Below are 17,751 nucleotides of genomic sequence, written 5' to 3' on the forward strand. Positions count from 1 at the left end.
ACAAAGTAAATTATATGAGTTTAAGTATACTCGTACTCAATTTATGTATGAAAAGTATAAAATCGAAACAAGGAAGTACTTATTTTTAGAGCTTAAAATTATGAGAAATGAGGGAGTCAAAGACAATTTTGTTTCAAATTATTCATCTACGATACGCACTTCGAATTCAATAAAAAAAGAAATGTTTTCTTCGCTTTTTTCATGATGATGATGACGATGATTAGTGAGAGAGACTTTCAGAATGGATTTAATGGCGTTCATTTTCTTAATTAAATGTAAAAAAAAGGGACAGACAAAATGTGAATCATAACAAAATGTTTTCGTTTTTAGTATATACATATCTATAGACATATGTGTATGAGTATTAAAATATATAGTTAAAAATATCTTAGACTTTAGGCATTGACCACCTGGCAAATTAATCACTTTCTGAAAACAACCTCAAGGGCTTTGTAAATGGATAGACCTACACACACACACACCTACGTCATACCTTTTTCATATTAACAGTGTAACTTGTGGTATTTCAAGAGAAATTTTATCAAAATACCGCAGTTAAAAACACATACATACTATATGCATAAAATATGTTGTCAACTCAAAATTGCACTAAACACACTTTGCACAAAATTACATTGCATTTGCAACCAAGAGGTGGGGTTGAAAGTATTGATTTTTTCTATTTTTGCTCTCAGGAGTATATCTATAGAGAGTATCGTTCTATAACTAAAAGGTGTCCAAAAATCTAAACATAGTATCTATATACAGTTAAAAGGTGTCCTAAAATTAATGAAAAAAGTGTTGTCTGCCCTAAAAAATTGAAACAAACAGTTAAATTGACAGAAAATAAAAAAGTCAGGAGTTTGAATATTTAAATTTAAAAAGAGACTGGGATGCGACACACACTGATAAAAGTTTGTAGGTTTTCGTGTTGGGTTAAACAAATTGTCAGTTGCATTATTTTTAAAAATTTTAAAATAGCCAACAATATTTTGCATTTGATGAAATAGTTTGATTTCAAAATCTATTTTGTTAAGGAGATTTTTAGTCGTTAACCAATTTTAGTAGCATTTCTTAAAGGTTTTTATTTCTTATATAAACAATTACAAATAAGATAAATTATACTATCGAGAACCGAAAATCAATTTTTACAAATTTTGCGTACTATTATTCTTGTAGAATTTATTTTTTTGTGAAAAAACTGATTGTTAGATTTGTATAAACAAATTACTCTTATTTGAGTCGAAAATCAATTTTTACGAAATTTTATTAATTGTTTTTGGTTTTTATTTTTTGTAAAAAAATTGTAAATTCAATTTTTCTAACAATGTTACTAAATATTGTAAACAATTTTTTTTAAATAAAATTAATTTAAACGTCTCAAAGTTTTGAAAAGTTATTTAAGAGTAAATCAGTTTTTACTAACTTTTATTAATTTTTTGTAGGTTTTTATTTTTTGTAAAATAACTGTCAATTTCATTTTTCTAAAATTTTACGGAATGTTGAAAACAATATTTCTTATAAGGTAAAATAAGTTGGAAGCCATAATGCCAAATTTTTGAAGAGATATTTGAGTCCAAATACAATTTTTAATGTTTTTTTAGGTTTTTTATTTTTGTAGAAAAAAAAACTATTAATTCAATTTTTCTTAAAATTTTACCGGATGTTAAAAACGTTACTTTTGTTGTAAAAAATTATGTTGGTTATAAAATCATTTTTTATTCGTAAAATTTTCGAAAAATATACTTGTTTGATATCACGCTACAATATATAATAGTAAATTTAATTCAAGTCTCTAGCATTATTGGTTCGTGAGATATTTAGGGTTAACCAACATGTTCACCTTTTTTTAAACTGTGAGAGCACTTTTCGCATCATTCTGCATTATTATCTGTAAAACAAAATTTATTTGAAATCTAGTTCTTGAGCTATGGGCGACAAAAAATGTCGCTAACGTACGGTCGTACGAACGTACGTACACACGCCCGCACAGACATCTCTCTAAAAATCTTTTATTTCGATTCTATTCACCTTGAAACGTCGAAAAATGTCAAAATGTTCAGTTCGTAAAATCGAACCCATTACAGTAACCTCCCATGGGAATTAAAATATAGTTTAAAAGACTGATTATATTGGGAACCTATAAAATATACACAGCTGGTCAAAAACTGTCACCACTGTTGACTTTGCTGTAAAATAACAGTTTTTACTTGCGACATATAGGAACTATAGGTCAAGTTTTGCATTCGTGCAAAATTTAAAACTCGAGATTTTAATCAAACATGATATTACGATGTTAGAGAAGTCGAAAAAAGTGGGTCCCGCGATTCCGTCCGGTCGATTTTGTCTGTCTGTCCACACTCCTACAGCCTAAATCATTGGGTCGATTGAGTTCAAACTTGGAAGTTAAGGTTTTGAGCAGATTCGCTTTAAGCGTTTTTTCATTTTTTTTAAGATCAAAACTAACAGTGGGCCCCATACATTTTTTTGGTCAAAAAACGAAAATTCAAATTTTCTCAAAAACAAACCGATAGATTTTTTTTAATTTACTCTGAAAATTTATTTTTTATTTTTGTATTGCTCAGGAATGGTACCGTTCATACAACCGTTATTTTGTTTTTTTAATTTTCTCAGCAATTTATAAATCGATTTAAATAATTTTCTTTCTGGATAAGCTTTTATATTGCCTTAACAATATTTGATTATCAAAAGTGAAATTTGTATTTGTTTGGATTTTTAAAAAAATATTTTTTTTTTTCAAAATTCGATATCTCAAAAACGGGTCAACAGTTTTTTCAAAATTCAAATGTAAAGCGTACATTTACAATCACTAAACAACTGCATATCAAAAATATTTTTAGAACAAAATTGAAAAATTGTATATATAAAATATTAATATAAAAAAAAACACTCTAACGATTTTCAAAAAACAAATTTTAAAAATAAAGACAAACTTATTTTTCAGGTAAAATTTTGAATCTTGAAATATATTTTTTTTATTATTTTAACTATATTTAAAGTAAATTATTTTGACAAAATTTTAATTACATTCCTATCTTTTATCCAAATTAATGTATTTGGTACATATTTATGTATGTTTAACTATTGTAAATACCAACTATGGCCATGTAGCGCCACTGCATCGGATTAACGAATATGATATGTTTATTAACATATCTATTTAAAAGTGGCTATAAAGAATTAGTGTCTTGGTACTTTTGTATATATGATTTTAAAATATTATTCTTTAAGAATAACTTTGTTTAACACATATTTTAGTTGCTCCCGCCTATATAAAAGAATAAATACTTAGTACTAGTTAAAGAAACGTACAACCTCTACAACTACTGCTTACGTGTCACTTCATAACTAAAATCCAAAACCTATAAGAGCCTGACTGTAACCAAAACATGAATAGCAATTTCTTGTACTTCAACGAACAAAATAAAATGAAATAAACGTAATAACTCCATGTTTGCGCTGAAAATTTGTAGGAAAGAAAGAATGTGATTAGATTGTAGTAGGTACCTTCTACCTACCAATAACATTCTTTCACTATCATCATAAACATGTCACTATCTATCTATCTGCATAAAGCTGAGCACGCCAAGTGAACTATTCTATTTTCGTTTTAGACAACTACCTAACTACACAACCAATAGGTGATCGCTTTACAAACATACATATTCTTCCTCTTTCTTATCTTCAGATAATTTACTTTCCATCCTGGTTCTTCTAATATGAAATTAAAATAATGCTATCCAATTGAACGAAATAGTTGAATACATAAACAATTGTTTTCGTTAAGTACGCTTACAAGTATATTTCACTTACGGGATGAAATGTCCTACGATAAGTTGTGTCTTGGGATGAATTGCGGGTTTTTTTGACAAATCAAATCGCATTAATATCTTTGAAGACAAACTTATTTTACAGGTATATTTTAAAATCTTATATAAGTACTTTTTTAAACAGACTTTTTGTATACAGGAGCAAGTTCGTGCGACCCAGTCGTGCATTTTATTTTTTATCGCTAACATTACAAAAAGTTTTGTTTTAAGAAAAAACGATTATTCTCTTTACATTGACGTTGAGCAAATTGCATTCTGTTTGTGGTATGATGGTCTATTCTTTTAATTTTTCTGCATTAAGATTTGGAGAGTTTAAGAAGTTGGCCATGAAAATAGGTGCCCATCAAATTAATTCAAACTTCATATCTTATTTATTTCAAAGAGGGTACTAACTTTTAAGGTAACTTGTTTAAAACTATTTTTTTATCTATACACATAAGTTTTTTATATATGTATGTATAAGAGTTTTAATATGGGCAGAAACTTGCACAGGAAGAAAAAAGAATAGTTTTGCAATTAAGGAATGAAGGTAAAACGTATAAATTTATAGAGGAGCCCTAGAAAGATCTCAGAGTTTCGTAACAAATGTTCTCAAGGCCATATCATTGCGCGAAAATCGGGGAAAGCAGAAGAAAACATGAACAACTACTGATCTTTTTAGCAAAATCAAACTCTTTTGCTTCATCAAGGACTATAGGCGCTAAAATAAATAACGAAGTCAGTGCACGCACAATTCGCAGAAAACTTCAGAACTTCAATCTACTAGAAAGATTAGCCAGAAAAGTCCCCTTACTAAGAGCGAATAATATAAGGTCACGGAAAGAATTTGCCTAAAGCCATAGAAGTTAGAGTGCACCTGGAGGAGCTAAGAAATGGCGTAATATACTCTGGAGTGACGGAACAAAAATTAATTTATTCTCATCGGATTCGGGGCGTAATGTCCGACAAATAAATGGAAAGGACTATCACCCACGCTATACCAAAAAAACTATTAAACACTTTGGAGGTAATATTATGGTTTGAGGCTGGTATGGTGTGGGGCCTATATTCTTTATCAATAACATCCAGGCCAAATACGGGTGTATAGGGATATTTTAAAAGATGTTATGCTCCCATTAGCCGAAGAGAATATGCCTCTCCGATCGAAATTTCAGCAAGATAATGATCCGAAACATACGGCGGGTCTTGTGCGAGATTGGTGTCGAGAGAAAGAGGTCTCTATTGTTTCATGACCAAGTCAATCCCCAGAACTCAACCCGATTGAGAACTTGTGGAATGAGCTTAAGAGAAAATCAGAAGGCCGATATTTTACAAATGGGAACCAACTGTGAGATGCTGTTCAGAGGAAATGGTATTCTATACCCCAAGAAACATGTAAAAAGCAAACTAGTCAAAGAAATTTTAATGAAGGGGATATTTGTCATTGTTGATGGCATACCTTCCCCTTTGCAATGAAATAAACATCCATTGACATCTCCTTAAAAAATATTCGTGTTTTGTTATGAAATTTAAACCTCTTATTGGAAAACCCTATATACATAACATTGCCATTTTTAAACAAATCTAAGGCAGTGTTTGTAAGTTTATGTAGAACCCTTTATTATTTTTAAATGTGCCGAAAACTCAACACACACGTAAGTACGTACTTGTAAACACTTTTTTATTTGCTAGAAGAGATTTCACAGCTCATATGAGAGCCACTTAACTGTCGCGATAAGGTGATTAACCTTTCGGTCAACATTTAAAATCACATTGAGTGTTAAATTGTGTCTTTTTTTTAATTTCCCGACTTATTTACTCTTTTGAGTTTTAAATTTTATGACAATTATTAATTGGGTGAAAAACTTAATGACTTGTGGGTCTTCAATTTTCCTTCCTCTTGCATTCATTTTTTTCACACATCATTACAAAAATCACTGAACTGTGAAATAAATCCTAAAATCTTGAGAAAACTCTTTTATTATTTTTGTGTAAAAATTGAAAGACTCAACTATTCTACAGGAATATTATAAGTTCGTATGATGTTCATACTAATATATTCAGGGTGATTTCAAAAGTGTTCCCTATTAAAGTTACGTTTTGCATTAAGTCAACTTAAGCAATGAAAATAATGCCCGGCCTCTATGTCTCAACAATTTCAAAATTGCTACTATTATGTCCGGAAAGCTTATTTTGATATACAAATTGTAACGAGTTGTCCATTTTGCGGCTTAAAAAGTATAGGGCTGGAATTCGAAATCTGTTAAACTAAGTTGTTAAACCAATTTTGTTGTCACTTAAAAGTCTGACATTTTGTTACGAAAATGGATCGCTTAATTATCGCACAACGCACAAAATTGTTAAAACTTACTACAAAAATAGTAATTCTGCCACAGCCACATATCGCACTTTAAGAGAAGATTATGGTTTACATAATCGTCCAACTACACAAGCAATTGGCAAAATTGTGAAGAAATTTGAAGAGACTGAATTGGTTACAGATATTCATAGGCCTGTGCATCCTCGTTCCGCTTGTACCACTGAAAATTTCTCTGCTGTAAGTGAAAGTGTTGCCAAAGACCCGAATGTGTCGATTCCTCTTCGTTCTGAGGAATTATGTACATTAAGGCGTATTTTGCATTTGGATCTAAACCTTCTTTCATAGCAAGTCAAGCTCACACAACAACTGAAGCCAGCTGACCATTCAAAACGTCGTAGATACGTCGAATGGATGTTTAAACAACAGGCGTTGGACGGCGATTTTTCGAACAAAATTTTCTTCAACGACAAAGCACATTTCCTACCCGGTGGTTATGTTAATAAACAAAATTGTCATATTTGGGGCTCTGAGAATCATCAAGTAATTGAAGAGAAGCCATTACCTCCAAAAAAGTCACTGTTTGGGAGATGTGATTGGACTTAACTTCTTCGAAATCGACAATGGAACGACCGTCACCGTCAATTCATAACGTTATTGTTATTGACTTAAAGAATATGGGGTTTCAACAAGACGGTGCCACATGCCACACAACTCGAGCAAATATGGTTTTATTGCAAGAGACATTTCTGTCCGTGTATAATTTCTAGTCATGGCGATATCAACTGGCCACCAAGATCATGGGATTTGACACCACTGGACTTTTTTACGTTTAAAGTATCTAAAATAGTTTTAAAATAACACAGGTTTAGACCACTAAAAAAAAACATAAGGAAAAACAGAGATAACTTCTAACTTTACCTGAAGCTACCATTGGTTTTTATTATTCAAACAAGTCATTGAAATTGTTGGAAAGATTTGTTATAGCCTTCATTGACATTTCATGATTGGAATCAAGCATTTGAGATTAAAGTTGATCATTGAAAGTAAAACTGACAGGTGGAAATGCAAATAAAATGGAACGATTTTGTTCAAAAATGTGAAATCATCAATCAGGCGTTTATTGAAGACGATTTCATCATTGAAAAATTAAGAATTAACTGAAAGAGTTCTTTTTATGTTGAACTCTTTAACCAATTTAAGTCTCTTTCTAATTTTCTATATGCTTGTTATGTAACTGATATGGGACCTCTTTGAAAGAGAATCCTAAACAATTTTGGAATTTTGTAAACTCAAAGAAAAAATCAGATGGCTTTTCAGTTAACTTCACTTACAAGAACCTTTCGTTAGATAAAACTGTTTATATCTGTAACGCTTTCGCAACAAATTTCCGTGAGTCTTTTGTTAATATCCCTGAAGAAGTTGATGAAGTATATTTTCATAATCTTCACTCCTTTTCGCAAACTAGCTGTAGCTTCAGAATACGGACCTTAATCTTTTATCCGCGTTGAGTGATGACTGCTCAGCCGGTCCCGATGGTATTCCCCCGATAATACTAAAAAAGTGCAGTAATGATTTAGTTGAACCCCTTACGTTCTTATTCAAACTTTCTCTAAAAACAGACAAATTTCCCAGCATATGAAAGAAGTCATTTCTAACACCAATTTTCAAGAAAAGTAACAAGTCGGATATAAGCAACTACAGGCCCATTGCAAACCTTTCTTGCATTCCTAAAGTATTTGAACAAGTTGTTTGTGAAAGTGTAGCATATTTTAGTAAAAATAACAGTTTTGTGAAAAAAAGATCGACCGTTACTAATCTCCTCACATTCTCAAACATATATTCAAACGCTTTAGAACAAGGTAATGAAGTTGATTGTGTATATACAGACTTTTCTAAAGCTTTTGACCAACTTAGCCACGGAATTATTTTATTTGAGCTTAAGGCTCTTGGTTTTCCACCATTTTTCTTGAATTAATACCTTGAAAACAGATTCTACCAGGTAAAATTTAGAAATTGTCATTCTGAACCTTTTGTTGCTCAATCTGGTGTTCCCCAGGGAAGCCATCTTGGCCCTTTTCTGTTCATCCTGTCTATTAACGATGTGTCGTCATGTCTACGCTCAAGTGAACTTCTCATTTTTGCTGACGATATATACGATATTCAAAATAATAAAGTAAACCCATGATCATATTCTTTTACAAGCCGATAGTTTTACATTTTGGTGTTGGAAAAATAGCCTGTCACTCAACCCTTTAAAATGCCAGACGATAATTTTCACTAAAAAACTAATCAGTAACGTATTTGACTGCTGTATATCACAGTAAAAACTCTGTCGTGTCTCCACATTTAAAGATTTAGGTGTACATTTCTGTTCCAACTTAGAGTTTACACATCACATTAATGTTATTGTTAATAAGGCAAGTTCTATGCTTGGTTTTATAAAACGCTGGGCAAAGGAGTTCAATGATCCCTATGTTACCCTTTCTTTGTATAATTGCCATGTTCGTCCTCATCTTGAATATGCTTCGCAGGTATGGACTCCCTATTACGAAATTCATAGAAAACGTATTGAATCAATTCAACATAATTTCATTCGCTTTGCGATCTGCCTCCAATCTCTCCATCAAAGGCGTGTTAATAATGACTTAGTATTTTTTCATCAACTCATTAATGGTGAAATTGATGCACCTTATTTGCTAACTTGTATACAATTGAATTACCGGGCTGAACTTATCACCTGCGCACATTTGATTTTATACAAATCGACTTCCATAGAACTAACTATGGGAAGAATGAAGCCTTAAGTCGAATGAGCATTTTATATAACTTAAACTGTTCATCGATAGATTTAAATTTAAATAAGGTGGGATTAAAATCATTGTTTAGAACCAGTGCTCAACTATCGTAAACGTTCTCATTTTATTTTTTGTTCTGTAATAGTTAAATGCTAATTTTGTTTCGTATTTTGTGCGTGTGTTAGGCTATAATTGTACTAACACATGCACTTATTATGAGCCTCTGATCGTAGTTTGACGCTTGCTATAAGCTTACTACTTTCTGAAAATTCTGAAGTGTAAAAAAAATAATGTATTTTTTCAGTGGAAAAAAGCTGCAACTGATCAGCTTCATGTTGAAACCAAACACTACAAATTTGACTCTCTTAATCACTTTCAAATTTCAAACAAAATTTTTAATGATAAAGCCAATGATAGCCATAACTAGCTTACTAAATATATACTTTGTAGAATATTCTTAAAATAACAAGAAACCCTTATTTAAATAAAGCCAGAAACTCCTATATTCAAAATATAAGTCTTGAAGTTTTTGTTGATTTTTCCATTTATTTAACAATTTTTTTATTTTCCAGAACAAATTCAAACTCGAATACACAAAAGAACCGAAATCGTTTTCAAAATCATACACCCGCCAGCCAGCAATCAATTTTTGAAGCAATAAATCAAAATTATGTAGCAATTTGGTTTTTCTATAAATAATATAAGTCATTGTTATTTGTTGGCAGTGGCGGCAATGGCCTGTTGGTCATAAAGCCTGCCCATAGCTCAATTCCCATCAAACACACAAAATCAATCATTCGCAGTTAATTTTAATTTAACTTTCGATAAAAAATATAATATAAACAAAAAACGATAACGATGCAAAAATTAAAATACGTAAAAGAAATCACCATTATACTCGTATTGCTGATTATTAACTTATTTTGTTTTGATACATTTTTCAACAACAAAATTTAAATATGTTTTATACATGGCTTCTTGGTTCGCCAACACAATTTAATTGTTGAAAGACTTAGAATTTTAACTCTATTAAATGTATGCACAAGACGCCAGACGTAAACTATACTTTTTATAGGGGTACTTACCGTGGCCACTTTTCTTTCCATTTGCCTTGCTCTTCGATTTTCTTGGGTAAAGATGTATTTTACTTTGTCCACAGCCCATAATGATATTATTTTAAATTATGTGTGATGTTTTCTTTTAGTTTTTAGTTTAGTTTTTTTTTTTTTTAAGATTTCTTACTTTGAATTTTGTTAAATGGAATGTAACCGAATGTCTTGCGACTGTTTTTTTTTTGTTATGGACTTTTTGTTTAAAAAAACAATTTATTACAAAACAAAAATCGATTTTACTTTAGAATTTTTTAGCTAAAAGCTTAAAGGTTGATTTTTTCTTCTTTACAAATATAAACATTTTTATTTGTGCACCTAACATTTATGTGTACTTTGGCACCGGATATTAAAAACGTATCTTCTTGTTGTTTTGCCCCCACAATATCCACGTGGTAGCATTAGCAGTTGTAACAGCATCAGCCTAGAAAGAATGAAAAACAAAATAAGTTTGGATTGCTTTTTGAATAAATTAAGCATCAAAGATAGCAGAAAAACCTAGACATTTAGTATTGTAAAGCCAAAACGAATGACATTTTGATGGCATCCATCAGTTCATAATTTGAAAATAAAATTGCTTCAGGTAAAAAGTCGTCCTTACCTTAGTTCAATTGTTCTGTGTGGTAAGCTTTAATAAGCTTTTGATATAGTTGAACTTTTTGAGATAAAATAAGACATTAAAAACAACAACAACCGTTTAGGAACCTAGTAGTTAAAGGTATTTAAACTGGAATTTCTGAACTTTGAAAGACTACAGTTGTCAGATTAGTTGTCCTTTTTTTCAAATCACTAAGGACGGATAATATGTACTTTTCTATGAGTGAGTATTTCCAGCTGAATTCGAGTTAGAAAAACCTGTCATTTTGCAGACGACAGTTTTAAGAGTATGAAATTCGACTGACCCTGAAGCTTAAGGTTAACGATCATATTAAAGTCTGGTTTGGTTTGGTTTATTGAATTCGTTAAACAAACTAACGTTAGAATTATAGACTAATATTACATTTATTCTTAGATTTATAGTTTTACAATGCTTCAAGCAATTTGCAAAAATTCTAAACTGAAGTATTGAAAAAAATTACTTTAGATGTTTTACTTTTAACATCATCATCATAAAAAGTAAGACTGTTTTTACCATAGTTCGATCTGGTTGATATAGGACTTAAAGGAACTTGTCTTCTAATACTTGTACGGCTATAAATAAAGTTTATTTGTTCCAAAATTGATGGTGATATAACTGACCCATTGATTAATTTTATATAATATATATTATTCTCTGTGTTTAGAAAACGATTTAAGATTTATGAGCGCGAGCCCATGATTGTACGGTGGAAGTTCGAGCCTTTTGGTCCATGGAAAGAAACGGAGGCAGAATCGCATGAATCTTCTTTGTACTTCTTCTATTCTGTTATGCAGCCATATTCCAATATTGGTCTTACAAATGTTATATAAAGAAGTTTAAGAATATAAGGGTCGCGAAAATCATGTTTTATTTCCTAGTGTCTTATTTGCTTTTTAATGATATTGTCATAATGATTTGTAAAAGTTCATTTTGAGTCAAGAATAATACCTAGGTCAGAGAAAGTAGAGAGTTTAGTCAAGTAAGAAGAGTCTAATTGATAATTGAAAGTCAAACCATTTTGTTTGCGTGTAAAACACATTTATTTACTTTTGTCTATGTTTAGTAAAAGCTTATTTATAAAACACCATTCGCGAAAACTATTTAGATCATCTTTTAGGAGTAAACAGTTTTCAAATGAGCCATACGTTTGAAAATTTTAATGTGATCAGCGTAAATTAAAACAGATGAGTGTTTTATAATAGAAGGTAATCGTTAACGTACAAAATAAACAGTAAAGATCCTAAGTGGCTACCTTGTGGTACACTAGAGTTGGTATAAAAATATGATGATCGCTTATTTCTAAAAACTACGCTGTATGATCTATTATATAAGTACAACGAAACCCAACTAACAAATTTATCGTTAAAGCCTTGGGATTTAAGTTTGGAAGTAAATTTTGTATGGCACAATTTATCAAAGGCCTTTCTGAAGTCTGTGAAGACACAGTCAACTTGTTTCCGTTTTCCAAACAAATCTAAACCAACAAAACTGAACAAAGGTGCCGAAATGTGATTGTTAGAGCAGTTGAAAACTGACACTAATATTTCTGTGGTCAAAGGAAAAAGACTCTTAAGTCGACTTAAATGCTTTTAGATATTTATCACTTTTATTTCTGTCCACAAATTATTTTTCTTTTTTAACCTTGTTGATAAATCCTTTGAAAGAAGAAATTTATGACCTTTTTTTGATCTTGCAGAAGGTTAAAAAACTTTAGAAGAGGATGATTCATCTTATGTACCAATATTAACAAATAACTATTTTCAGTGATATTATTGATATATTGAATTTGCAATAATACTGGATCCTAATGCGTCTAATTCTTTTCGAAAAAAAATAATGTTAGAGTTAGATTTTGGGTTAGCTTCGTCACAGGCAATGGAGGATGGGAGGTGGGTCATAGAGTTAATTAAGTAAAGAAGCATTGAGTCATTATTCAATGATATAATTATATAGTGTAAGTAAAGATTTTATCTCAAAATTTGTTAACCATCTAATGACATTCACCAAGAAGTGGTTTGCTGTCAAAAACAGCTAAAATTAAGAATTTTAAGAAGCTTTAACAATGCTTTAAATTATTTTCATACAATTTGTTTTCAAGAAAAAAAAAATATTCAGGTTCTTGGGAAGAATCCTTGTATAAAAGATCGTCAATTTGATATTAAGTTGCCTTTAAATTCATAAAACTAGCCTTCATTTTAATATTAAATTTTTTGACACACATAGGGATCATTGAAGTGATTTTTACTTGCGACATATACGAACTGTATAGAAAGTTTTGCATTAGTAAACAATTTCGAATTAGAACTTTTAATCAATCTTCACATTACAATGGTAGAGAAGTCAAAAAACTGGATACCCCGATTCCGTTCACCTGTCTATATGTCGTGGCCCCTACAGCACAAACAATTGTGTTGACTGAAATTAGGTTTTCAGCCGATTTTGTATTCTTAATTCTATCTACAAGAAAAACATATTTTGGCATTGTCCCAAAAGGGTACCCCTCATAACCTTTATTTTGTTTTTAAGTTTTCTCAAGAACTAATGGACCGATTTCTTTTTGTGCAAGTTCTTTTCCATGATCATCAAATTGATGATGATTAATATTAATTTTGTTTAGAAAACTCGATAACTCAGAAAAGAGTCAATATTTTGCTAACGAAATTTAACTGCATATTTATAACCACTTTATTTAGAGCTTACCAAAAATATTTTTAAGACTAAATTTAAAAATTAAAATGATTTTCGAAAAAAAAGTTAATCTGGAGTTTTTGAGAAATTAAATGGTCTTGAGAAAAACTTATTTTGCAGGTATATTTTTAAATCTTAAAATATAGGAAATATTTTTAAACTGGCTTTATGAAAAAAAAATTTCAAGTTCTGACGATCCAGTCTTTAAAATTGATTTTCTGTTGAATACGAAAGATCCCAAAAAATTAAATAAATCTAAATTGTTGTTAAATGTTTACATATCATGACCTTATACTTTCAACACTTGACTTAAATTTCGATACAAAAAATCGCACCATTCTTTCCAGCATCGTGATTTTCGTAATATTAATGTTGAAAACTTATTTAACGAATGTATGTCGATAGATTTTCATTCAATTTACACCACATCTAACGTAAACTACCAAATTGAATACTTTACATCAGTGATTAAAGATCTTTTTAACAAACATGTTACATTAAAAACGTGTCATATGAAATCTCGAAGTTGTCATTGGCTCTCTGCGGATATACTTAATGCTAGTAAGGCCAGAGATGTCTCATATCGACGTTGGAGACGGTTTTGTTGTTCAAAAATGCTCCTCGATCGGATCAAAGTTTTTTTGAAAGGAAGTCTCGAAGTTGTCCTTGGTTCTCTGCGGATATACTTAATGCTAGTAAGGCCAGAGATGTCTCATATCAACGTTGGAAACGATTTTGTTGTTCAGAAATGCTCCTCGATCGGATCAAAGTTTTTTTGGAAGGAAGTTAAGAAAATTGGTTTGAGAAAAGATGTTCAATCTTGTAATGATAATATTGATTTAGAATATTTGAATGTCAAATTCTCTACTACACAAACCTGATTCAGTGAAATGTCTTCTAGACGGGCAGAGAATAATACTACTACCGCCTTCTCCACATAACTTCCCCACATAACGCACATATTCAACATCATTATAATGACATCTACATATCCTATCCTATGGAAGACATCGAAAATCATCCCCATCCTAAAATAAGGAAAGAAGAAGGAATATAGACCGATAACTATCCTATCTTTCTGAAGACAAGCAATTATTGAATCCTTTGCAACCTGGATTTCGGTCTGGACATAGTTGCTTTACTCAACGTATCTGATGACATAAGACATGCTTTACACAATAAATTTACAACTGTGATACCCTTACTTGACTTTTTAAATCATATTCTTTTGTGTAAACCATATTCTTCTCTGTGATAAATTGATGACCCTATTTAGCTTCTCGGACACAACTAAAAAACTTATTTACTCATATTTGACCAATCGTATGCAAGTCGTGTCCAATAATGGTAGAATGTCCCCGTTCCTCCCTGTTAATAATGGTGTTCCTAAAGGATCAATCCTTGGACCTTTACTGTTTTCATTGTTCATTAATGATCTCCCCTCTGTTTTGTCTTCCTGTCAGTTTTTATATCTATGAAGATGATGTCCAATTATATATTAGTTTTTATGAGGTTTGATTCTCAATCAGCTCACAAACTAATGGTTGCATTTAATGCAATAGCTCGGTTTGTTTATAACCTACGTAGGTTCCATCATGTCTCATTTGAAGCTCGTCAGCTTTTAAATTGCGATCTGGTACCTTTCTTCAAATATCGTTGTTGTATTTTACTTTTCAAATTGATTGTTAAAAAGACTCCAAGTTATCTATGTAACAGACTTAATTTTTGTGTTCCTAGCCGTTTCATTTTGTTGCGCTCCTCCACCTTTACGTGTATGACATCGAGCAGGCAATTTTTCGTTCATGCTGTTAGACTGTGGAACAAACTTCCCAGTCACATGTGGTCTAGAATCGAAAACAGAAAGTTTCAAGGAATTTGTTTTGAATAGTTCTCGAGTTTGAACTGAACATACTTTTAAATTAATCATTTTCAATTTTATTTTCCTTGCGTCTTGATTTAGATAACTTTTAATTAACATGTGTTTTGTTTTTTTTTGCGTTCTAATATTTGTAATTCTTAATTTTAGTCCATTTTTAATGTATAGTTTTTAATGTTGTTCTCACACTTTTTATATCCTAAACCATTTATAAGTTTAACTTGATGTACAGTTGACATATGTACGAAATAAATAATATAATAAATATGTATGAAATAAATAAATATCAAATACTTTTGAATTTGCTTTGGATGCACGACCCCCCTCCCCCTCTGAATAAAAGTCTGGATCCGCCCTTGGTCGTAGGTTCATATTTCTTTGAGAACGGCACCACAACCATCAACAGTGAGCGCAATAAATTGATTATTACAAACTTTATTTAGTTTGAATTGAATGAATTTATATTTACGTGCTATTTAAGGACATGGTCAATTTATTTAAGAGTTTATGTAAACCGTCCTCCGATATTGTGTAATTTGATCACGTCAGTCTTATTTTTTGAAGTTTTCTAAAAATTCAAGTGTTAAAAACATTGGAATTAGACAGCTACTGATCCCATGTTTGAAATATTTCATATACTTCTCTTAGTCAATAAAGACTTAAAAAAGATAAACAGGGTTTTTTTTAAAAATTCTACCATACAGCCACGTACTGTTTTAGGATCTCAAACAGTTGAGTAACATTTGAATCGTGAGTCCTATCCTGCAGACTAAAGACAAATTCTAGAATACGACTTTCTTGAAATTCAAAAATATCAAGAGCAAAAATAAATGATCTCACTTCCACACTCGATTAATTTCGAAAAAAGGTAATACCTTTGTAACATGATGTGTAATAAAAAATGTATACGTTTCAAGTTATTTTTAAATTAAAATTTCTATTTGAAGGTATTCTTTCAATTAAAGCTCTTAACACAAATACACAACTTTGCGTAGATTAGCCACGCAATTCATTCATATACAAAGTTACTGATAACTATACCGACACACAGCATTTTACATAATTTACGCTTTACTCCTGCAAAGTTCACTTCTACAACAGGTGTTGCTACTGATATGGTGTGTTGTCCTGTCCATCAGCAGTCATACATTTGTACATATATTAACTACAACCTATCCTGCTCTAAAATATACATATATGAAAGGATAACACGCAAAGCACATCAAGCCCCTCACCATCGCCATCGCCGTCACCATAACCATCATCGCAAGCCATCTAAAGAACAAATCATTAATCTGTACATCCACTCGTCTTGACTATCCTTTGAAATCCTGTGTATTTGCTCAACGGCTGATACATATTTGCATGTCACGGAACTCGCAGTACAAACAGATTCTCCTTCTTTCCTGTTTACTTTTCTTTAGCAATTGTCGTGTGCATGATGGTGTTCGGTGCACGGTGCACGGTACACCTATAAAAGACTGCTCCAATGGTTAAGTCTTCTTATGCACTTAGTCACTGGAGATGGAAATGGAGATGGGTCTGTAGCTTGTTCCGTTGCCGTTATAATGTATGTACTTGACGACCTAGGAGGGGTTGGCACGCAAAACCCCATTTTTTATTCTTACGTAATCGAATGCATCAGCAAGAAATAAAGTATGAAAGAGTGGCAGTGGCAGTGGCACGGGTGGCAGGAGTGTCAGTGGTAGTAGCAAAGGAAGAGGCAAAAGCAGTCATGCCAACTGTCAACCATTGAGTTCATTGTACTTAGGGCTCGTTAATAATATAAGGTGACCCAAGTCTGTTGTACATATAAAGGCGATTTTACACCAGAATAAGTTTATAAAGAGGAAGACATCATCCATCCATCGAGTGGTGATTTAATTCGATTTTTGAAATTCAATATTACAAGCAGTGGCAAGCAGCCTAACCGTGGAGACTTTTGAACTGTCAGTTCCTGGGTCAATGATTTTGACGACAATCTATACACACACCCCAACCCTCGAACTAGCTATGGGGCCATATATGTTATTAAATTATCACGCATGCTTTGATCTTCTTCTAGGAGTATAAACTACATTAACTACTGTTGCAGCATCTCGAAGAACAATACCGCAATCACGAGAACAATATTCAGCAGGCCATCCAATTGATATAGTATGCAGAGAAATACATCCACTTGCCACTTGACACAACACTATGAAGTGTGCACCGGCTGCTGTCAGACAAGGTGAAACCTTACACGTTCTTCCCCCGACCACAATTCAGGCATGTTCTTTTTTTATTTTGTTTTCTTTTTGTTTGATTTTCTTTGCTATTTCTCCACATCATCACCCAGTTCGTGTTGGGTCGGTTGTCTGTTTCATTTGCAAGTGCAATCAACCCCAATCCATCTGTACCATATAGACTCGTATAAAGGCTAATGCAGCCCTAAGCATTTTCAACCACAGGCACGCTTAAATGAACCGAGAAGAGAGCTACAGTGTATTGCATTATGTTATGTGTGCCTCTGTG

General features: G+C 31.7%; 1 protein-coding gene across 1 annotated transcript in view; it reads right to left on the reverse strand.

Annotated features, from left to right (window-relative positions):
- The window catches only part of LOC129945007 (uncharacterized), a 69,229-nt gene that overhangs the window by 37,838 nt on the left and 13,640 nt on the right, over positions 1-17,751 (reverse strand). The window contains exon 2 of the mRNA XM_056054667.1: positions 10,031-10,478. Within this exon, the coding sequence (XP_055910642.1) occupies positions 10,031-10,109 (79 nt within the window). The 5' untranslated portion in view covers positions 10,110-10,478. The remainder of the gene's footprint in view (positions 1-10,030; positions 10,479-17,751) is intronic.

Source organism: Eupeodes corollae, chromosome 2 (assembly GCF_945859685.1).
Source record: "Eupeodes corollae chromosome 2, idEupCoro1.1, whole genome shotgun sequence".
Lineage (NCBI taxonomy): Eukaryota > Metazoa > Arthropoda > Insecta > Diptera > Syrphidae > Eupeodes > Eupeodes corollae.